Source organism: Ursus arctos, unplaced genomic scaffold (assembly GCF_023065955.2).
Source record: "Ursus arctos isolate Adak ecotype North America unplaced genomic scaffold, UrsArc2.0 scaffold_4, whole genome shotgun sequence".
Taxonomy (NCBI): Eukaryota; Metazoa; Chordata; class Mammalia; order Carnivora; family Ursidae; genus Ursus; species Ursus arctos.
In genome coordinates, this window is record NW_026623056.1 from 48,492,565 (window position 1) to 48,516,011 (window position 23,447).

The window sequence follows — 23,447 nt, forward strand, 5'->3', positions numbered from 1 at the left end:
CCTGCAAAGCTGCAGCCTAGAGCGGCCCTGGAAAGTGAAAAGAGGCCGTTTGGAAAACGGAAGTGAATGTGACATCATCTGCAGTCGCCTCTGAACGAAGGGCGGGGAGGGTTGTGCTGCGTGTATATGGAGGACTGGTTAGGGATTTGATTAGAGCTTGCTTAGGTTTTCATGGTCCAGAGAAGTGGGGGAGATATGGGAGCATTACTCTGCAAACGGTGGAATCTTGTAAGGTTTCTGCAGACCAGGGTGTGACTACAGCTGAAGCGAGCGGGCTCTGTTCATTCTGTGATCACCTGTGCATGCTTGCTTTTTTTTTTTTTTTTGAAAGCGGGCGTGGGGGAGAGGGCAGTTGGGGACTCCTGGCTGGCTCAGAAGAGCGTGGGACTGAACTCGGGGTCCTGAGTTCCGGCCCCATGTTGAGTGTAGAGATTACTTACATAAATAAAACTTAAAAAAAAAAAAAAAAGCGTCCTTAAATCAAAACACAGTATTTATGGAGCGCCCTCTAGTGTCAAACACTATCATTTAATCCCTACAACAGCCCAATGCGGAATTATCTTCTTTTTAATTAGCTATGAGAATTGAGGCCAAAGAGTAATTTGTCTAAGGTCACGTAGCCAAATGGTAAAACTACTTCTTCTGTAGGTCGTAATCGTCATACCAAATTAAAAGAATTATTTTGGTGGCCTGGGTGGCTCAGTCGGTTAAGCCTCTGCCTTTGGGTGAGATCATGATCTGAGGGTCCTGGAATCAAGTCCCACATCCAGCTCCTTGCTCAGTGGGGAGCCTACTTCCCCCTCTGCCGCCTGCCTGCTTGTGCGTGCGCGTGCTCTCTCTAACAAATAAATGAAAAATTTTTTAAAGAGAGAAGTTACCTCATTCCGTTAAGATTGCAGTCATTTCCACCTTAGAAAACTTCAGTGAATCCCTAGGGTTTGCAGAAGGAGGTCCAAGTGTTATATTGGGCCCTAGCCTAACTTTTAAGACTCATCTTCCCTTTCTCCCTATATTTATACTGCCCTCTTGCCATATGGGATCAATTCTTCACCTAGGGACCTGGAGTTTCTGGGTTTGCCCTATATTAAAAGATGAGTGTTAACAGAAATTAATTTTAAGGAGGGGCGCTTGGGTGGCTCAGTCAGTTAAACATCTGCCTTCAGCCCAGGTCATGATATCTGTCAGTTTCCTCCTCCACCCCTAAATCAGGCTCCTTGCTCAGCATCAGGCTCCTTGCTCAGCGGGGAGCCGCCTTCTCCCTCTGTCTGCCTCTTCCCCTGCTTGTGTGCTCTCTCTCTGACAAATAAATAAAATCTTTAAAAATATATTTTAAAAAAACAGAAATAATAATTGTACCTCCTCTGAGGGTGGTCATGGGGATCAAATGGCATTCAAATCAAGATATGCTGTAACCAGATTTTGAAGGCTTAGCATATAAAAAAAGAATATGAATGTAAAATCTCATTAGTTTTTATACAGATTACAAATTGAAGGGATAATCCGGCTAGCATATGGGTTAAATAAAATATATTAATTTCACCTGCTTGTTTTTAATGTGGCTACTGGGAATTTTAAAAGCACATATGCTATTGAATAGCAGTGTGGGGAGGAAATGGAAACAGTATGTTCTTAATACTTGCTTGAAGAGTCTGGCTTAGATATTAAGAACTTAAAATGGGTAATATAGTAGGGATAATTGTTAACAAGTAAAGACTTCTTCCTTTTAAAATTGTTTTAATAATTAAAATCTGGGAAGTTGGGGGGCACCTGGGTGGCTCAGTCAGTTAAGCATCTGACTTCAGCTCTGGTCATGATCTCGGGGTCCTGGGATCGAGCCCCATGTCCGGATTCCTGCTCAGCGAGGAGTCTGCTTGTCCCTCTTCCTCTGCCCCTCCCCCAGCTTGTGCACTCTCTCCCTCTCTCAAATAAATAAATAAAATCCTTAAAATCTGGGAAGTTGGTAGCATGTTTGAAAAGAGCAAAAGGAGAGAGCTAGAAATGGTATTACATGAAAACATCTGCCTACTAGGGAAGATAATTAGAACATAGGCAACAAAAAATTACCTTCGGAGTGCAAGAATACTATAAATTATTGGGTGTTTGAGATAGAGAGAAGAGCCACTACTTTATACTTAGTGCCTGGGAAATCAGACCATTTAATTTGGAGACATTGAAGTAGTATCTAAGGTTCTGTTAAATTCCAAAATCCAAAATATTTGGAAAATTAAAATCGTATGAGTTCAAACCGTGGCTGAACTTGCCATTGTAATTTATCTGTGCAAGAGAAGAGTCTTAGAAATCAGGGGTTCCTGGGTGGCTCGGTTGGTTAGCGGTTAAGCGTCTGCTTTTGGATCAGGTGATGACCCCGGAGTCCTACGATTGAGCCTCAGGTAAAGAGCTTCCTGCTCAGCGGGGAGTCTGCTTCTACTCCCCCTACTCGTGCTAGTGCTCTCTCTCTCTCTCTCCCTCTCTCGAATAAATAAAATCTTGAAAAGAAAAGAGAAAAAAGAAATCAGTTACTGCTTAGCTGTTTGGAAAGAAAATGGTCTTTTTTTCATTAAAATTTTAAATTCTAGTGTTACCTCAATAAAATACCTTAGCATATCATTACAAGGAAATAAGAATATACTCCTCAAAAAGACAAATAACTTGCATATACTAGTATTAGAAATTCCATACATTTTGGGGCACCTCTGTGGCTCAGTTGGTTAAGCATCTGGCTTCAGCTCAGGTCATGATCCCAGGGTCCTGAGATCAAGCCCCAAATCGGACTCCTTGCTCAGTGGGGAGCCTACTTTTCTCTCTGCCTGCCACTCCCCTACCTATGCTCGTGCACGTGTGTACCCGCCCGCTCTCTGTCAAATAAAATCTTAAAAAAAAAAAAAGTCCACACATTTTGAACGTAGTCTAAATTAGATAACTAGTTAATATATACTTACCATTTATTAGCCAGGCTCCATATTAAATGTTTTATATGAGTCAAGAACTATTTCTGATCTCCTTTTCATAAAGGAGGAAAACTGAAATTTCAAGAGATTAAGCAATTTAGGTGTCAGAGCCTACGGTGGAGCTGGAACCCAAGGAGTAGGGCTGGGACTTGGGAGATCAGTAAGGTGCCCTAGAAGCCTTGTTTGCCTCACTCTAGGTGCCAGTCCTGCCAGGCAATCCTTTTTTTTTTTTTTTAAGATTTTTATTTATTTATTCGACAGAGATAGAGACAGCCAGCGAGAGAGGGAACACAAGCAGGGGGAGTGGGAGAGGAAGAAGCAGGCTCATAACGGAGGAGCGTGATGTGGGGCTCCATCCCGTAAGGCTGGGATCACGCCCTGAGCCGAAGGCAGACGCTTTAACCGCTGTGCCACCCAGGCGCCCCCTGCCAGGCAATCCTAAACCCTATTCTTTTTTTTTTTTTTTTTAAGATTTTATTTATTTGACAGAGAGAGACACAGCAAGAGAGGGAACACAAGCAGGAAGAGTGGGAGAGGGAGAAGCAGGCCTCCCACTGAGCAGGGAGACCTATGTGGGGCTCGATCCCAGGACGCTGGGATCATGACCTGAGCTGAAGGCAGACGCTTAACGACTGAGCCACCCAGGCGCCCCCTAAACCCTATTCTTTTTTTTTTTTTTTAAGATTTTATTTATTTGACAGAGAGAGACACAGCAAGAGAGGGAACACAAGCAGGGGGAGTGGGAGAGGAAGAAGCAGGCTCATAGCGGAGGAGCCTGATGTGGGGCTCGATCCCACAATGCCGGGATCACGCCCTGAGCCGAAGGCAGACGCTCAACCACTGTGCCACCCAGGCGCCCCCCTAAACCGTGTTCTTAAGCACTACGCTATTTTATCTTCATTGTATCTCAAATAGCTCAAGTATTAGCACCTTGCCACTTAGTTGGGTCAAAGGTTGAGATTCATTCATATCATACTTACGTTACCACTTTCGCAAGGCTCTTCCTGATTCCACTCACGAGTTTAGGTTAGACATCCATTGCTTTTCCATTGCACTTCATACTCACCTTATTATAGAGTGCATAATTTACAGGTTGAAAGCCGGGACTTTAAAGTCAGACAGATCTTTTGAATTCTGAGACTACACTTAAAGGCTGACTTTGGAGTAAATTTTCCTTATCTGTAAAAAAGGTACTATTAAGCAACTAAGTTATAGGTACCATAATAGTAGTTTAATATGATATATAATAGTATAATAGTTGTTTTAAATAATTCATGTAAACTGCATATTGCTTGGCAGAGTAGACACTTAGCGGTATTTGATAAAAGATGAAATCCTGCTTTAAGAAATATATTGGACTGCATATCTCATGTCAATTTCCAGTTCAGAAACTAGGTAGAAGTAGTTGGCTATCCATCTCTATTTCCTATGTTTTCAAAAAATTTAACAGTGCAGGTAGTCTACAATGAACATTTCCTAAAGTTCTTTTCTTAGGAAACAAGTACACATTTTCTCTAGTAGGACTTATTAGGTAGCAAGAGGCAGAAACCCAACTCAAACTGGCTTAGGCAGAAAAGGGGAATTAGAGGAATTACCAGGGTATTGCATGAGGTTTAAACAATCAATGAATGCTAAAGGCAAATCTATAGCTGGACCACAGGGATAATTGGAAGCAGGGATTTAAACAGCTCCAAAAGTTGGTCTTATTTTTATATGTAAGCTCCATTCCTTATTATATAGCCTGTCTTCCTTCATAAAAAGGAAGACCACCATCAATTCGAGCTTCCTATCTGTCAAAGCCCACCATCAGACAGTGACACAGGTTTAGTTCTCAAATCCAAAATCCTAGAAAAGGGCTCTGACTGGCCTATCTTAAAGTCAGATGCCCATCTCTAAGTTTGAGTGAGCTGTCTCCTTGGGGATAAACAGCTGTGGCCAGAAAGCTGGGGAACCTAGGTGGCTCAGTGAGTTAAGCATCTGAATTCAGCTCTGGTCATGACCTCAGGGTCCTGGGACGGAGCCCCTGATCCAGCTTCCCGTTCAGCAGGGAGTTGGCTTGTCCCTCTGCCTCTCCCCCAGCTCATGCGCTATGTCTCAAAGAAATAAAATCTTAAAAAAAAAAAAAAAAAGGAAAGCACTCTATACAATACGGAAGTGCTGTATTTAAGATTCATCAAGTAAACCCCCTTTTTTCCAGGACATGAAATGAATTTCATCCCAACCCCATTTTTCATAATACAGGCAAATCCCATGACATGCCAAGGGATAAGTCTTAACCTTTTGTTTAACCAAGATTCGGTTAAACAAAAACTCAGTGCCTGACATGCCCAGCACTGTACCAAATATTACTTTAATAAGTGAACTACCTACCACCTGAAGTTTAAACTCGTTTTCTGTAACAATTTTTGACGAAAGGGTAGTTGTCGACATTGTGAAAATAACATTTAAGAAGGAAAATGGAGGGGTGCCTGGATGGCTCAGTCCAAGTGATTGACTCTTGATTTCAGCTGAGCATGATCTCAGGGTCCTGGGATTGAGCCTCGGATCAGGGGCCTCTGCCCTCAGTGGGGAGTCTGCTTGAGGATCCTCTTTCCCTCTCCCCCTGCTCTAAATAATAAATCTTATAACAACAAGAAAAAAAAAAAAAAAAAGGAGGGGCACCTGGGTGTCTCAATTGGTGAAACATGTATCTGCCTTTGGCCAGGTCATAATCCTGGGGTCCTGGGATGGATTCCCTCATCGGGCTCCCTGCTGAGCAAGGAGTGTGCTTGTCCTTCTCCCTCTTTCCCCCTCCCCACTCATGCACACTCACTCTCCTTCTCTCTAAAATAAATAAAATCTAAAAAAGAAAAAGAAAATGGACTCTGAGACTCAAAAATAGTCACAAAAAAGCCACAGCAATGGTACAATTGTTTTACCGGGCTCAACAAACTTGGACAATTTTTTTTACTAAGATTATTTTTATAGTAAAATATATTTCCAAAGTTTTGCAGAAATTTAATTAATTGGGGAAAAACACTTCAGTTAGTTTAGAAAGACAACCTTTAAAAGAAAGAACAAGTGAATTCCATTCAGGAAGAAACAGACAGTAAATTGTATTTCCACGCCATTTTCCACTTTTTTTCTTCCAGTTTTATTGAGAAGTAATTGACATTCATTACAGTATAAGTTTAGGCATACAGCATCATGGTTTGATTTACATATATTGTGAACATTTATTTTTTAAGTTATCAAATTTTCTCATTTACGCCACCTTTTCTGTGTGTGTAGAGAGCCTTTTGGAAATGAATTAAAGGTCTTTGAATTCTTCAGTCTGTTGACAAACTCTTGAGAATGCTGAGAAATCTCCATATAACCAGTATGTTTTCTCCTAGGAACAAACTTCAGAGCCTCCTCCCAACTACCAGTGTTTTTCAGACATAACAAAATACGTATCATTTGATCTAAGGTGAGATTTTTGGTACCAGTGTCCCACTGTAAATATTTATCTAATGGAAGGCATTCTGTTGCCAGCTTCAGCCGTTTTGCCTTGGCCAGGGATGTGCCTGTCTGCATAGTCTTATCAACAAAAGATCCCACTATATAAATTTTATCATGCTTGAAAGTAGTCATAACCTTGGGAGAATCTGCAGTTAAATATATAATACTATCCTTTGGGAATAAATCTACATGAGACTTTTCTGTTGCTGTTAGAAGCAATTTGTCCCATTTTTCTCCATAACGTTTAACTAACTCTTTATGATAAGCACCATCTGTTTTAAGGTTGCAGAAATAAAGATGGAAAGGATCAACATCTCTTCTGTTCCATCCTTCACTTTCTAAAAGTTGGGAAACAGTATTCTGAAGTTCTTTTGGTTTCATGTAATTATCATAATCCATGTCAAAAACCAAAGGTTGTCCAAACTGCATGGCCTGAGCACCTTTCCAGCCCATGGCAATGTCCATATTCCTATCCCAAAGTCGTAGAAACAGAAAGTTTTGCTGTTTATCTTCCTTAGCAGTTTCTAGCAACTGTTCTTTTACTGCTTTTTCCCTTGTTGCTGCTTTCATTTCCTTTTTTATTTGCTTAGCTTTTTTCTTTTTTTCCTTAATATATAAATATTTTAAGTATTTTTTTTTTGATGATTTAGAAACACATTCCATAGCAGTTTTGAGTTCTTCTTCACTGATGTGTTCTGGTACTTCTTTGCCAAGCAATCTCCACATCTCAACTAACTCCCTGATAGCAGCCAGAGGATCTTCATCCTTGTTACTTGAGACTGTTGAAACATCTTCTTCTTGCACACTAGATTTCATTGTAATTTTCCACCCATCCAATCCCAGCTGTTCAGGAGTTGATGTATTCTCCTTATTAGGATAGGACATAGCTGGTATTTTGGAAGACATGTATCTCTGCAGAACTGCTGAACATAAAACCCTTCTCTTCGTAGGAATGGTAAATGGCACCGAAAATCTGGCACAAGATCTTAAGATGATACTACCACTCATTTTGAGTTAAATACGCACGTAAGACCCCTATAAAAGAAACACAATGTAATGAAAAGTTAGATAAAGATTTTTAAAACCTGTCAACTAACTGTGCAAGTATAAACTGGAGACACCAAAAGGCAACTATTTTTGAAACACAAAGTGAGCACAACTTTATTTGTTGTACCATTAATTTTTCCTAGACTCCTGTGGCACAGAGCCTGTGATAACTCATCAGGCAAAAAGTTTAAAACTTATCTGGGTTCTTATTTTAGACATGAAAATCACTACTGCTTTAGGGAAAAGAATACCTTAAAGAACGATCCTTTTTAGAATTATATCTAGGGGCCCAGAATATCAGTGTTAACTGGATAACAAAGTAATGTTCTGCTGATATGGGTGAGATCATGATGCAATATTCTTCTCCATTCTATACTAAGTCCGGATACAGACCCAAACTACAAGCTCCTTAACATAAGCAACACATGAACACAATAAGACAAAGGGCAGAAAAGTTATAGAGGATGACAACTAATAAAAAGCACTTAGGAGCTGCTCTATCAACGCTCTTATGTTTTCAGAACAGAAATACAGGAAGATCTACTGATCTAAGAAAAAAAACAAAATAGGGGCGCCTGGGTGCCTTAGTTAAGCTGCTGCCTTCAGCCCGGGTCATGATCTCATGGGTCCTGATATTGAGCCCCATACTGGGTTCCCTGCTCAGCAGGGTGTCAGTTTCTCCCTCTGCCTACCCACCCCTACTCACGCTCTCTCCCAAATAAATAAAATCTTTAAAAACAAGAATGAAATAAACCTCTTTTCTCCAGTTCAGAGTTTATTTTGCAGCAAATATTGTTATTGCCAAACAAAATGTCCAAAATTAGGGAAAATATATATAAGCTCCACAATTTTATCCTAAAGGTCTGGATATCCAGAAAACAAATGAAGATGCTTAAAAATGTGAAACTAGTACAGGATTTGAAGCCAAAAAAAAAAAAAAAAAGAAGGAAATAAACTTTTTACAAAATGCAACTGAAACACCTGAAAAATTCCTTCTTCCCTCTGCTTCATTTAATGACTCTGCATGCTTCTGGGAGTGGCTCTCTAAGCTGTGCCCTGATGCTCAGATGTCTTCCCCTCCTTTAAAAGTAGATGTGCCTCTGAATTGTCTTAACCCCCCTACCCCCCTTTCCAACCTGCTTTACCTTCCACATGGTTTCAAGGAGGGACACTGCTATTCATCCATTTGCTGAAGCCAGAAACTGGGGGTCATTTTATTACTGTCCTCTCTCACACCCACCATATCTAATCTATTTGAATTACATTCACTTTACTTTCTAAATATGTCTTGAATCCATTAACTTCTTTTGAATTCCATTATCTTAATTGTATCCCCTAGCATCTAGATTTGCTCTGCCTCATCGCTAAGCCATTTGGAGTTACTGTAAATCTGATCAATGCACTGGTATGGTCCCAATGTGTATTTTTAAACCCACTGCTGCCAGGTTAAATTCCAAACTTATAAACATGGCTTTTGAAGTTTTCCACAAAATCACCTTTTGCTTATCTCCTCAGCTAATCTCTAGCTATTCTTCACCTCAAGCTTTAGATCAAGTGTTCCTCCTACTAGTTCTTATAGCGCCCTCTACCTCTCTATCATATTTGTAACACTGTTTTGTAATTGCCAGGTTACTTATTTGGCTGACTAGATGGTAAACTCTATCAGGACAAGGACTATTTATTTATATTAACATCGAACCCAGTGCTTGGCAGTTTATGGCTCACAGGAATCACTCAAGTATTTTTTGAATAAATATCCTGGTCCAATGCTTTTCACATTTAAAACATGTTCAGACACCTTAAAAAAAGTTTATTTGGGGGGGGGCAGCTGGCTGGCTCAGTTGGTAGAGCATGTGACTCTTGATGTGGGAGGGGGTGTCATGAGTTCAGACCCCAGGTTGGGTAGACAGCTTACTCTAAAAAAATTTTTTTAAGTTTTTGTTGTTGTTGTTTTGCTTTTTAAGTAATCTCTACACGCAACATGGGCTCTAACTCAGGTCCCCGAGATCAAGAGCCGCATGCTCTTCAGACTGACCCAGCCAGGCGCCCTATGTTCAGACACGTCCTAAAAAAACAATTTAGACTCCCTGAAATATTTAACGGGGAGTCCTCAGCCCCAATATGAGAAACACTGATTTCAGAAACAAAATCCTTGGAGTTTTGTCTTTGTAACCGGTAAAGATTTTTTAGGATATCATAGAAATGAAACCCAAATTTTAAAACAAACAAGGATATCATTTTAGTAAACATTGCTCTTGTTCCAGAGATTGTGCTACTTACAGTTTAAAAATCACTGGGCTTCCACGTATCTGTGGGCCTTCTTGGCGCACATGCTCCACTAAGTGTCTCTTAGAACGGTTTCCCGTGTCCTCTCACCTCCACACACACAATTAAGATAAGAAACATGCCCATACCAGGAGTGCAGACACAGTGGCTCCCGCTGGTGCCAACCACAGGGACCCCGACAGGACGCAGTACTCCCCGGCGAACTGCAGCGCACGAACACGCACTTCACACAATTACGGTTGTTGCTTTAGTTTCCGGACCTTAAAGGTCAGCCGGGGCGGAAATCCCGCCCACTCTCCTCGGCGCTTCCCTATGACGTCCCGCCACCAGGGGAAAGCCTTCCAACGCGAAAGCAGTGGTGTCGTGGAGAATGCTGGTTGCTGGTTTGGGGGCCATGCCAGCCATCCTCTCACCCGGTGTGTGTTTGTAGCTGATTTTATTCGGTGACACCACTATTTAAAAAAATTCTGTTCCTCTTCTCTTAACCTACTCTCTGCCTGGTGCACGTATTTATCAGCATTTGCTCACATAGTGCTTAAATAAAATGTTTTCACAAGTCTCACTCAACTTTGCTTGATGCTAGGACTTTAACACTACCCTTTGTGACCAACGTATCACCAGCACCTGGTACAATGCTTGGAACACGATAGGCAACACGAAATATCTCTCACTCCTCTTAGCTCATTTGTTAAATTTACTGTGAAAATGAAATTAAGTCACACACTGCAAATTAAGTGACCTTTGGATCAAAATTCAGTGCTTTGTTTAGCCAGCACATTTTCAAGTGTTTTAATTTAGTTGTCACTATTAAATCATTAGACGCAACATCATTCACTGGGGAAAGGACAGTCTTTTTCAAGGAATGGTGCTGAACAAAGTTGGACCCTTAACCTAAAACCATATAAAAATTAACTCAAAATGGATCAAAGACTTCAACATAAAAGTCAAAACTATAGAACTCTTAGAAGGACACATGGGGGGAAACTTCATGACATTGGATTTGGCAATGATTTCTTGTTTAGGACCCCAAAAGCACAAGCACCAGAAGAAAACATAGACATTTTGTACACAATTAAAAACTTTTGTACATCAAAGGACACTACTGACAGAGTAACAGATTTGGAAGATATTTAAGAAGTAAAAATGGGGGCGCCTGGGTGGCACAGTCGTTAAGCGTCTGCCTTCAGCTCAGGGCGTGATCCCGGCGTTCTGGGATCGAGCCCCACATCAGGATCCTCCGCTAGGAGTCTGCTTCTTCCTCTCCCACTCCCCCTGCTTGTGTTCCCTCTCTCACTGGCTGTCTCTCTCTGTCAAATGAATAAATAAAATCTTAAAAAAAGAGAAGTAAAAATGATAAAATTCGGTGATTGATATTTGGGGGTAGAAGGAGAATTCAATATTCTACTTTGAGCATTGAGACAGGCAGTGATTAGTGGTGCAGGGAATGAGGAAAAGGAGTAGATGGGATGAGGGCAGAGTTGGTGAGAGCAATTTTAGACATAATGACTGAGCTCCCTTCAAAGTCAAATGATGTCTCCTTTACAATATATGGCAGTTGGCTGCATGGGGCTAGAGTTAAGGAGAAAGGGGATGAACCAAAGCTAGAGATTTGAGAGCTATGAAAGAGGCTTTGAAACCAGAGTCTGTGAAACCATGTGGGTGGAAAAGATTACCCAGTGTCTGGGTAAAGAGGAGGAGTCAGCAAAGGAGACTGAAAATGAACAGCTAGAGATACAGGGGTAAAATAATCAGAATATGACAGAAGCCAAGGGAAGAATGTTTCAAGGAAGAGTGACCCAAGAGGTTTCAAATGGGTCAACTAGGTCAAATGCTGCCTATATATCATGTAACACAGACTGGGAAGCATCCATTGCATTGGGACCATATTGTGAAGTTTGGAGGCTGAAGCCACATGAGAGTGGTTAAGGAATGAGTGGATTATGAGAAAATGCAGTCAGCAAGTGTAAATGTTTTAATGAAATTCGGCAGGGGCAATATACAATGGGTTCAGTTCCTACGTGTGGCATCCAGGAAATTTTTGTTACTTATTATTACTGTTATGTTGAGAGAGACTTGACAAACCAATAGGATTTTTAGCAAGGGAATGAGGGAAATAAAAGAGTGAGAAGGGTGAACTTCCTGAGAAGATTGAAGAGATGGTATTCAGAGGACGATTGGAGGGAACTGGTCTTGGATACAAGGAAATTCTACTTCCTTTGTAACAGGAAGAAAGGAAGAGGTGGGTGGGGATAGACGTCAATTTGTAGATATGGCAGCTTACTTTGAGTTTCCGTTTCTGGAAATGGACTTAAATCTCCTATTTTTAATTTATATTTGTTTTTACATTATGTGGAAGACAACTGGAAGAATTGGTCTTGAAGAGTGAGATGCGACCCTTCCCTTACTATAGGAGGGGAAGATAAATGTGTCAGTTCACATGGATCATAAACATGGGCTCAATGAACAAACCCCTTTTGTTGCTTTCCTCAGGGGGTGGAAACTAGGCCAGATGATAATCCATCATAACTTTCACCTCACATGAGGTAAATTTAACTTTCTTATCTCTCTGGCTATTTATTACCTAGCCTTTTTTTTTTTTTAAGACTTTTTAATTTATTTGAGAGAGAGAGAGAGTGCCAGAGAGAGAACATGAGTGGAGGGGAGAGGCAGAGGCAGAAGCAGACTCCCCACTAAGCAGGGAGCCCGAAATCTGGGATCATGCCCTGAGCCGAAGGCAGACGATTAACAGACTGAGCCACCCAGGTGCCCCTACGTAGTCTTTCTAACAGTGGTTCACAAAGTGTGGTCCCTAGAGCAGCAGGATCGGCATCAGCATCACTTGGAAACTAGTTAGGCAAAATTTCATGCCCCATCTACCAGTTTTACCAAATCAGAAACTTTGGCAGGGAGGCCAATCAATCTTTGTCTTAACAAGGTCTCCAGGTTATCCTAATGCACTCTAACATTAGAGAACCACCGTGTTTGAAGAAACATTGAAAAGCAAGTAAGAAATTTGTTTTCTTTTTAATAGAGAGACTTCCCTTAGCAAACAATATGTTCTCCTTTTTTAAAAAAAAATTAGGCTCCACTAATTAGTTTGGATTTTTTTTTTAATTTCCATCAACCCATACAAAGTAGATAAAGCATTAACATTTTTTTAAACGATTTTATATATTTATTTTTCAGAGGAAGGGAAAGAGAGAGAGGGAGCACGCAAGCACAAGCAGGGGGAGTGGCAGGCAGAGGGAGAAACAGGATCCCTGGCTGAGCAAGGAGCCCGATGCAGGACTCGATCCCAGGACCCTGCAATCATGACCTGAGCCAAAGGCAGACGCTTAACCAACTGAGCCACCCAGGCATCCCTGTGTCCTCCTTTTTGTTAAGATATGTTTAGTTTCGTATTGGAAAGTGACACACAAATCTTGATGCACTTTGCTTACAAACAATGATAATAGCCCATTACCTCTAACTATTTTCCACAAGGAAAACAAATCATATGGTGATGCCACAAGGTCTTAAGATTTTCCTGAAGTCCTCTCATATCAATCTTTTCTCTATCAGGACATATCTCTGGTCTGCAGTGTACAGCCAAGAAACTGGAAATTTTTATTTTTATTTTTATTTTTATTTACTTCAAGCTGCAAAAATAGATCAACATCAAAAGTCAGAGTACAGGAGCACATTAGGGTAACCCCTGGGAGAGAACGCTTAAAATAAACTTTATTTTCAAAACAAAAATTTGTGCCAAAAATGCTGATGTTTTGCAGAAAAAGAGAAACCAGGTTCTAAGTACACAGAGCTGTTTATTAAAACAAGAAAAAGGGGCACCTGAGTGGCTTAGTTGGTTAAGTGACCAACTCTTGATTTCAGCTCAGATCCTGATCTCAGGGTTGTGTTATTGAGCCCTGCACTGGGCTCCGCACTGGGTGTGGAACCTGCTTAAGATTCTCTCTCCCTCTCCCTTTGCCTCAACCCCCAGGGCTTTTGCGTGCAAATGCTCTTTCTTTCTAAAAATAAGTGAATAGGGGCGCCTGGGTGGCTTAGTCATTAAGCGTCTGCCTTCGGCTCACGGCGTGATCCCGGTGTTGTGGGATTGAGCCCCACGTCAGGCTCTTCTGCTGGGAGCCTGCTTCTTCCTCTTCCACTCCCCCTGCTGTGTTCCCTCTCTCATTGGCTGTCTCTCTCTGTCAAATAAATAAATAAAATCTTTAAAAAAAATAAAAATAAGTGAATAAATAAAACAAGAAAAAATTTGAATGATGAGATAAACATGCTTTTAGAGCAGAGATAATCTTATTACAAACAACTGAGTCCAGTTGCTATACCATTAATTTCAGTTGGCATCATTTCTCATGTAGTGGTCTAAAATATGTCCCCCAATTCTTTGGCACTCCCTTTAAGAGGTGGAGCCTAATTCCCCTTCCCTTGGATTAGTGACTCATTTCTAACAAATAAAAAAAAGTGGACCAGGGGCGCCTGGGTGGCTCAGTTGTTAAGCATCTGCCTTCGGCTCAGGGCGTGATCCCAGAGTCCTGGGATAGAGCCCTACATCGGGCTCCTCCGCTGGGAGCCTGTTTCTTCCTCTCCCACTCTCCCTGCTGTGTTCCCTCTCTCGCTGGCTGTCTTTCTCTTTGTCAAATAAATAAATAAAATCTTAAAAAAAAAAAAAAAGAGTGGACCAGTATGCAACTCAGAGAGTAGGTCATTAAAAGGCAGTGCATTTTCCTGCTTGTTCCTTCACCTGGGTGATTCACCTTGGGGGAGCTGCCATGTCCTGAAGACATACAAGTGACAAAGACTCTCTTTGTCTAAACTTCAGTTAGGCTCCTCTGAGCCCTCGGGACTAATCCTCAACCTTGGCCTTCTGTGAGGCTGCAGAGCTTAGTCTTAGCAAGAATCCCGCTAAATCAACTCCTGATAGCTGATCAAGTTTCTCATTCCCCGCTCTTCATGTCTGAGGCCCTGGCTTGCCTTTAGCAATAATCTCCCTACCCTGGTGTCTCCTCTTAGTAGTTTTCCATCACTGACACCCTATCTTTGCTGTATTCAGAGTTGAGTCCAATCCGTCTTCCCTGTTGTAATATCCCTAATTACAACAGTTTCAAATTAAGACTTCTTTACTATTTTAACAAGTGCCAGAATAATTTTTCCTTTAGCAGAAGCAGCCTATGGAAGAGGTCTACATGGTGAGGAATCAAGGCCTTTTGCCAAATAGCTGGTCAAGCTTTAGATCCCTGCAACTCCAGACAATCTTGACTGTACTCTCCTGAGAGATCCTGAGCCAAAATTACCCAACTAAACTGCTCCTGAATTTCTGGACAGCAGAAACTGTGAAATAATAAATGTTTGTTGCTTTAAGCCACTAAGTTTTGGGGGTAATCTGTTATGTAGCTATAGATAATAATATACTTGACTACCAGATTAAGTAGCAAATTGGGAGTTATGAGAAATATCAACTTCCAGTTAGTTAAGTGCAAGACAGAAGAGCTTTTATGACAACTTCTTAAAAACTTTTGTTGGTGCTTTTTACATTAAGTGCATTAAATGCATTCTAGATAGACTATGTTGAAAGAGACTTCAAAGCTCACTTCATTTACAAACTAGTAAGTAAAGGCTGGGAGAGAATAATTGGTTTATTCAAGGTTGAGTTTCATTTAAAGCCTGCATATCCTGATTTACATTTCAGTGGGTTTTCCCCTCCTCATTATGCCACTTAAAACGTGGTACAGAAAGAAGAGAAATTTGAAATATGTCTTTGATGATAAAGATTTGTCTTAGTCTGCTGGGCTGCTATAACAGAGTATCGCAGACTGAGAGGCTTAAACGCATGTTTATTTCTCACATTCCTGGAGGCTGGGTAGTCCAAGAGCAAGGCACTAGCTGATTCAGTGTCTGGTAAAGGGCTGCTTCCTGATTCACAGATGGCTGTCTTCTCACTGTGTCCTCACAGGGTAGAAGGGAGTTCTCTGGGATATCCTTGATAGGAGCACTAATCCCATTCACGAGGATTCCACCCTCATGACCTCATCACCTTTCAAAGGCCCCACCTCCTATCACACAGAGGATTAGGATTGCAACATATGAATTTCAGAGGGACACAAATATTTGGTACACAACAGGAATTATAGTATATGCTGGGTTAAAAAACACTGTGAATAAGAACACTAGGAAGACACTAGAAATCGCTATATCAGAATAATCTGCATGTCCTATTAGATATAGCAGAGTTAATTCTTTTTTTTTTTTTTGAGAGAGAGTGTGCACTCGCACACACAAGCAGGGATGGGTGGGAGAGAGGGGCAGAGGGAGAGGGAGAGAGAGACTCTCATGCAGGCTCCACATCCAGTATGTGAACCCCACGCAAGGCTCAATTCCATGACCCCAAGATCATGATCTTAGCCGAAATCAAGAGTTGGAAACTTAACTGGCTGCGGCACCCTGTGGCAGAGTTACTTTTTCAAATGCAATGTCTACGATGGGTTCCTCTTTTACTCATCTATGGGCAGAGCTAAAGATAATTTGTAACTTCCGCCTTTTTCTCTTTTTAGAACTTCTGGAATAGCCAAAATAAATTTTTCACTAGTAGTCCCTATTTCAGCAAATGGCATTTCTATACATCTAGTTGCTCAAGCCAAAAACCTAGGAGTAATCCTCATTATTTCCTCCTCCTTATTCCTGACCTCCAATCACAAAATTTTGTTCACAGAAACAAAAGTATTAGTGTACAGTGTAAGTATTATATAATTAAATACTAGTATTTAAGTATTAGTGTTAACTATATTAGTATTAGTAGTTAAGTATTAGTATTAGTGTTAAGCATTTCTCCAAAATTAATTTGGTCTCCCAGCCTCCAAGCTTGTCCTTCCTCTAATCTATTCCCTGAACTGCAATCAGGATATTCTTTATAATATGTAAATCTGAGAATATTCTCACATGTTTTCCATTGTGATGAGAATAAAGTTGAAAAACATAACCATGGACATTGCAGCCTTTGAGCAAGCTGCCTCTGCTTATTTCTCTAATTTAACTTTCCAACTACTGACAAAACCTCTCTCCTTGACCAAATCTGAGCCTGGCTCCTATGAGCCCTCTTCTCAACTAGGCTCCAGTGTTGGACTCCATCCTTGGTCCACTTACTCCAGTTGTTGTTGTTGTTGTTGCTGCTGTTGTTGTTGTCGTTGTCACTTAGTCCAGTCTTAGCAAGAATTCTGTCAGTTAGTGAAAATTTCCCATCTTTGGCATCTGATCATCCTTGAGATCTGATAAAATTCCTCATCCTCTACTGTCAATATGTTATCATCCTGGCCTGACTTCAGTAAGAATCACATTGAGTCGGTCTATTAAGACTCTCTCTTATGCCTGCTGTTTCCTCTTAGTTAATTTTCCATTCACTGACCCTCACCCCATACTTTGGCTATAACATTCCCCCTCCTCAATTGTCCTTGTTGAATCAGAAGTTGAGCCTGATCTCTCTCCCTTATTGCAAAACCCATTGCAATAATCCTTTCTGAATAAAGTCTTCCTTATGTCTTTAACAAATGTCATGAATAATTTTTTCTTTAACACTACTCACCCATAATTTTTTAGCTTTGACTGAACTGGACTTCTTTCTATCATGTCAAGACTTTTGCATACCCCAAGGCTGTTAGCTCTCATACTAGATGTTCCATGGCACCTTATATTTCTGAACATTCTTCACACTTGCAATTTGTTGTTCCCTGTGAACTCGATAAGGATAAAGGCAATGTTGGCGTTGCTTGCTGGTGTCCTCAACAGCTACAATTGACTGGTATATAGTAGACACTCAAATATTAGCTGAAGCTGTGAGCAAACACCTTCAATACATTTAAACAGAAGACTAATAAATTAAAGCAAAAGAACACAAACAGAAAAAAGGGAGTTTATGATCATTTTTATGTTCACTTACAGTTTTAGTACAGCATTAACAACATAGAAATCAAAGACTGACTTAGTATTTAATCTGTATCAATTATATTCTATTAAATCATAATAGAGCTTTTCAAAAGATCCTCTAACTTGAATAATACTGTCAAATATTAATGATGGTATAGACTGTTCACCAATACCTTACGAAAGAGAACATATTCACTTTTCAAAGTAACAAATCAAACCTCAAGCCAGAATATAACACTGTGTATATTCTTTTCATAACATAATACCAGGAAGTATTCTTTTTCTTCTAACATCTACATCTTACATTTCAGTAAGACCAAAAAAAAAAAAATCTTAGATGAAAAAAAGCAACTCAAGCACTCTGCTTTCTTTTTGTGGAGCTTCTCGTTACTATTGGCACTCGAGAGAAATTAATTGTTGTTTTGGCTTTCAAAGCTTTTTTGAAGTATTTGAAAATTGACTGAAGGCTAGAGGAAGGGGCTAAGTTGTGTTTTTCTGTACCAGCAGAAACCATAGGAAACTCCTTTTTTAAAACATTAGCTGCAGGTTTATCCAAAGGCTTAGGACTTGTCACCCATTCACGGCAGTGGTGCTTTATCCAGGCTAATAGCTGCACATCCCTTCCCAGCTGGTGTCCTACATGATGTTCAGAGTCAATAAGTGCAACAGCATGTACTTTGTTCATTACTTCCCGCTTTCTACGAACAAGTAAGTCCATAAAAACCAAGCCTCCGTAACCATGTACAATGAAGGCAACATCCTTGCCTTCAGCCTTTGAAATGAAGTAATCCCAAATGTAAGCCATGTGTTCTTCAGGGGTGTTGCTGCATCTTTTAGGGATGCACTGGAGAGGTTGCTGGAGAGAGAAAAAATTCTCTGCCTGAACCATTTTTCGGGTAGAGGACCCAATATTTTGTGTTAAAAGGCCTTTCCACTCCTTTTCCTTCTTTAGGTCCACAAAATTGTCATTGGGGTTTAGCACAATTACATCATAATGTGCCTGCAATGCCATTTGAATACACGGTATCTGACTTCCATGTTGGAGACCATGATGTATTATTGCTTGCTGACTCCACTGACCAGCTCTAGAGACCCCATGGTCTTGAAGAAGGACAAGAAGAACAGAATGATGACTTGTTAATGCTCTCTCACTCATGAAAAAGAAGCTTCTTGGTTCCTTATTAGCCTCTGGTGGGATATACACTTTTTGTAATTTGCATACTTTCTCCAAAAGCTCATAAATGTATTGTGCAAGCAGATGGCCAAGGGCCTGGTAGCGCTCGCTATTCCTCTCAAGGACATTTTTATAATAGTTAAAGACAAAAGGCCTTTGTGTCTCGGTGTGTCTCAATTCAGCTTTTTCATTGAAGTCATATTTAAGTTCTTCTAGTAAGTCAGATTGTTCAATAAATTTCTGGAAGCTCAGATCCGGAGTCACTGGTAACCACTGAAAGTAAAAAGCAATAATATGTCAGTAGTAGAAAAAATAAAATTTTCAGCTTGTTAAATTTTTCCTGTGAGAAATCATGCTAAAATCAAGCACTTCACCAAGACATTACCCTTTTAACTTATGCTAAAGACTTTAACTCAAAATAATTGTGAATGATGCCAAGTAGTAAGTCACAGTGAAGTAAGGGACAATGGCCAGACCATAGATAATGACTGAACTGACCAACGATCCATAGCATCTTGCCCAGGAAGCCAACCTCAAAAAACAGCCCTAGAAGTCAGAGTTGCAGGCAGTCAGACCACTACCTCTAGTGACAATCCAGCAAGCTAAACAATAACCTCTGTCACACCTGTCCCCAAATGGCCAGGACTTAACTAACAACTGAGAGCTTTCCTAATTTTTATCCCCACTTCCAGCTTAAGACCCACCAGAGAAAGCCAAATATGCATCCTTAACCAATCACACTAGATATTCTGCTTCTAGTTAGCCCACCTGCAGCTTCCCCAGGTCGATAGCCTCAGGACATCCTAACAGTCTTCCCCATTTTCCACTATAAAGCTTTCCCATTTTTCTGCCAGCTTTTGAGTCTTTGCCAGAATGCAAGTGATGATGGCTGACTCCATTGCTACAGTGAGCACAGAATAAATAGGTTTTGCTTTTCTCACCTGGTTGGTCTTAGTTTATTTCTACAGTAAGCATTTAATACAGTTTGCTGTTAAATGAATGGCAGGGGATGGCAATGGGGGTGAAACGTGAAACAGTACAGGTTATGATCAATTTATAATAGAGGATATTCAGATGTCTGAGAAGAAAAAAAGCTGCTGACTAAAAAGTTAATTTAGACAGTTATTGTGGACAGAACCTAAAGGGAAAAGAAAAGACCTTGAAAAGTTAAGTGGTTTGCCCTGAAGATTATTAATTAAATTATTATTAAATAAATGATTGGGTACTGAGGCTGACTCTAAAATTCATGTTCTTAACAAACACATGAGTACGTTTTCTGCTTAATTTCTTAATACGGACAGTGGGAATCCATAACCCACTTCGAATAACTAGCACTGAAAGTGATTTTTAGTGCCACTCAAGATGCTATCAAGGCTTAAGGCAAAATTAAGATGGTGCTTGCTTGATTTATTTTAACTTTTTTCTCACTTTCTGAATGTTATTCTCTGATTCCTTTTTTTTTTTTAATATTTTATTTACTTAACAGAGAGAGAGAGAGCAGAAGGAGGGGGAGCAGCAGGCAGAGGGAAAGGGAGAAGCAGGCTCCCTGCTGAACAGGGGGAACCCGATGGGGGACTCGATCCCAGGACTCCAGGATCATTAACTGAGCCAAAGGCAGTCGTTTAACCAACTGAGCTCCCCAGGTGCCCTTATTCTCTGATTCCTATATGTAACTGGCACTTTATGAAAGTGTTTGGTTGTCCAAGGTACCCAAGCTATCTAGACTGTTCTCTATTCCTTCCTGTTCCACTAAAAACTCTTTTTTTCTTCTGGTGTGGCTGATCTCATGTGCTATTATATAATTAATGTCTTTTTCCCAAGTGTAAATGATAGATAGACCTAACCATCCTTTAAAAGGAGAAGCCTCTGGGATTAGATTGATTTAGGTTTAAATCCTAGCTCCAAATTTTGACATTGAGTGACTTTCCGCAGGTTGCTTACCTTCAATGAGTTTCTTCAATTTCTGAGTTTTAGTTTATTTATGCTATCTAAAACAATGGTCCTTATTACTCTCTATCCTACTACTCTGCTCTATTTTTCTTTGTAGACTACATCACCACTTAATACATAATTGCTTGCATATTTTTATTTAAAAAATTTTAAAACCATTTTATTTTATTTTATTTATTTTGGGGGGGGGGAAGGGAAGAGAGAGAGAGAGAGAATCTTAAGCAGGCTCCAGGCCCAGCACAAAGCCTGAACTGACACTAAACTGACTGAGCCACCCAGGCACCCCTTGCTTGCATATTTTTAAATTATATGTCTTCCCTCATCAGGAAAAGCTCTAGCAGAACAGAAATTTCATTTAACTACTATATCTTCGATACTTAAAATGCTCTCTGGTGCATATTACAATAACATTTTTTTTTAAAGATTTTATTTATTTATTCAACAGAGATAGAGACAGCCAGCGAGAGAGGGAACACAAGCAGGGGGAGTGGGAGAGGAAGAAGCAGGCTCATAGCAGAGGAGCCTGATGTGGGGCTCGATCCCATAACGCCGGGATCACGCCCTGAGCCGAAGGCAGACGCTTAACCGCTGTGCCACCCAGGCGCCCCTACAGTAACATTTTTTGAACAAATAAATGCAAAATAACATTATTTGTTTCACAAGGCTGTTGTGAGAAATTAATATAGGTAAAAACCATCCTACACAGTGTCTCACACATGAAAGTTTCTGTGAAATTAGACAGGATGATATTCCTTTTTGAGATGTGAAATAAAAAACCATATATATATATATATTTCCAGCCTTCTTTATTCACTTTAACATTGTTATTTATCCATATTAATAAGCGTAGTTCTAGGCCATTCATTTTGTCTGTTTATGGTGTTCCATTGTTTGAATATGCCATAGTTTACCTATTTTCTTGTTGAAGAACACTTAGGTTACTTTAATTTTCCACTATTATAAACAAAGTTGCGATGGACATTTTTATAGCTATATTTTTGTATGCATATCAAGAATTTTCCCAGGCAATATACTTGAAAGTGGAATTTCTAGGTTATATCAGCATCTTCCACTTTACCAGATGTTGATTGCCCAATTACTCTCTAAAAAGGAAGGTCTATCTTATAATTTGGCGTGGATGACCAGGTTTGTACAGAAAAGCAGTAGTCTCTTAGATCTAAAATAGTGCTTAGGATATTGCATGGTGCACTGGGTGTTATACACAACTAATGAATCATCGAGCCTTACATCGAAAACCGGGGATGTACTGTATGGTGACTAACATAATATAATAAAAAATCATTATTAATAAAAAAAAAAAATAAAAAAATAAAATAAAATAGTGCTTAGGGGCGCCTGGATGACTCAGTTGGAAGAGCATGCAACTCTTGATCTCAGGGTTGTGAGTTCAAGCCCCATGTTGGGGGTAAAGATTACTTAAATAAATAAACTTTAAAAAATACCCCATTTATTCAGGCGCTGGGCTGAAAACTGCCTTTTTCTGTACTGAAATAAAGAGAAAGATACAGTATATTTAAAACTCAATGAACTAAACAAAGAATCTTGTTAGCTAGTGATTTAAATTTTCTTTTAATCAGAGAGTAAAATAAAATCGGTATTTTCTAATAGCATATAGTACAACATTTAATTATTCCTTTCCACTTTGTTAAGTGTGTACTTAGTTGTTTAAGACACCATTCTCAGGGGTGAAGAATGAGAGTTTGCAAACTAGAAAAACCAAATGGCACAGAGATATATAAAGGACAGGTGGAGATGGAGTGACCAGGAGCAAAGTAGACAGTATCTTGCAGGGCGAAAAGTTAGACGATTCTTTAGAATTTATTTTAGCACATTTTCCTTGGTTAACATACTCCAACCTGTAACTCTCCCCTGAATTCATATCCAACTGTCTACTCAATATATTTACTTAAATGTCAAATAGCCATCTCAAGCTTAACATGTCCAAAACCCCTCCTTCAATCTACTCTCTCTCTTTACTACCTAAATAAATGTCAACTTTATTCTTTTAGTTACTCATGTTGCAAACTTTTCTTCTCTTTTACACTCAATCCAATCAATCAGTAAATCTTCAGGATCTGTTATTTGAAATATATCTGTCATGGAATCACTTATCATCCCTCCACCGCTTCCACCCTAGTCCAAGTCACCAACAACTCTCGCCTTCATTATCAAGTCTCCTATGCAATCTCTTGACATAAGCTCTTAACACCCTGCAGTCTGTTTTCCACATAGCAGCTAGAATGATCTTTTCAAAACCTCTAAATTGGATCTCACATCCCTGTTCAAAATTCTCCATGGTTTCCCCTCTCAGAATAAAAGCCTAGGTCCCGGGATGCCTGGGTGGCTCAGCCGGTTAAGCATCTGCGTTCAGCCCATGTCATGATTCCAGGTTCCTGGGATCAAGCCCCAGATCGAGCCCCACGCTGAGCTCCTTGTTCAGTGGGGAGCCTGCTTCTCCCTCTGCCTGCAGCTCCCCCTGCTTGTGTGCTCTTTCTCTCTCTGACAAATAAGTAAAATCTTAAGAAAAAAAAAAGAAAAAAGCCTAGGTCCCTATCACCACCTACAAGGTGCCACATGACCCTTAGCTCTTCAATGTCATTTCCTTCCATTTTCTTTCTTATCTAGCT

The 23,447-nt window shown here is 40.1% G+C and overlaps 2 protein-coding genes across 3 annotated transcripts; both read right to left on the reverse strand.

The window, feature by feature from the left end:
- Positions 1–6,034: 6,034 nt before the first annotated feature.
- Positions 6,035–10,024, reverse strand: TRMT10C (tRNA methyltransferase 10C, mitochondrial RNase P subunit). Of its 2 annotated transcripts, none has more exons than XM_026492402.4 (2): positions 9,890–10,024; positions 6,035–7,463 (listed from the first exon to the last, which is right to left on the reverse strand). In XM_026492402.4, the coding sequence occupies exon 2, from the start codon at positions 7,434–7,436 to the stop codon at positions 6,189–6,191; it is 1,248 nt and encodes a 415-aa protein (XP_026348187.2). In that variant the 5' UTR covers positions 7,437–7,463; positions 9,890–10,024; the 3' UTR covers positions 6,035–6,188. The 2 variants fall into 2 exon arrangements, with proteins under 2 accessions (XP_026348187.2, XP_026348193.2); XM_026492408.4 differs by having other exon boundaries at positions 9,756–10,024.
- Positions 10,025–18,027: 8,003 nt separating this feature from the next.
- LOC113240913 (putative protein FAM172B) lies at positions 18,028–19,692 on the reverse strand. Its single transcript, XM_026478437.2, has 2 exons — positions 19,618–19,692; positions 18,028–19,122 (listed from the first exon to the last, which is right to left on the reverse strand). Exons 1-2 carry the CDS (start codon positions 19,690–19,692, stop codon positions 18,028–18,030), a joined length of 1,170 nt encoding a protein of 389 aa, XP_026334222.2.
- Positions 19,693–23,447: the final 3,755 nt, after the last annotated feature.

Excerpts from the sequence above, each read along its gene's own strand:
- TRMT10C (XM_026492402.4), bottom strand. The coding sequence starts at position 7,436 with ATGAGTGGTAGTATCATCTTAAGATCTTGTGCCAGATTTTCGGTGCCA.
- LOC113240913 (XM_026478437.2), bottom strand. The coding sequence starts at position 19,692 with ATGGGAAAGCTTTATAGTGGAAAATGGGGAAGACTGTTAGGATGTCCT. Across the intron at positions 19,123-19,617 it reads TCGACCTGGGGAAGCTGCAG|TGGTTACCAGTGACTCCGGA; the intron begins GTGGGCTAACTA and ends TTTTACTTTCAG.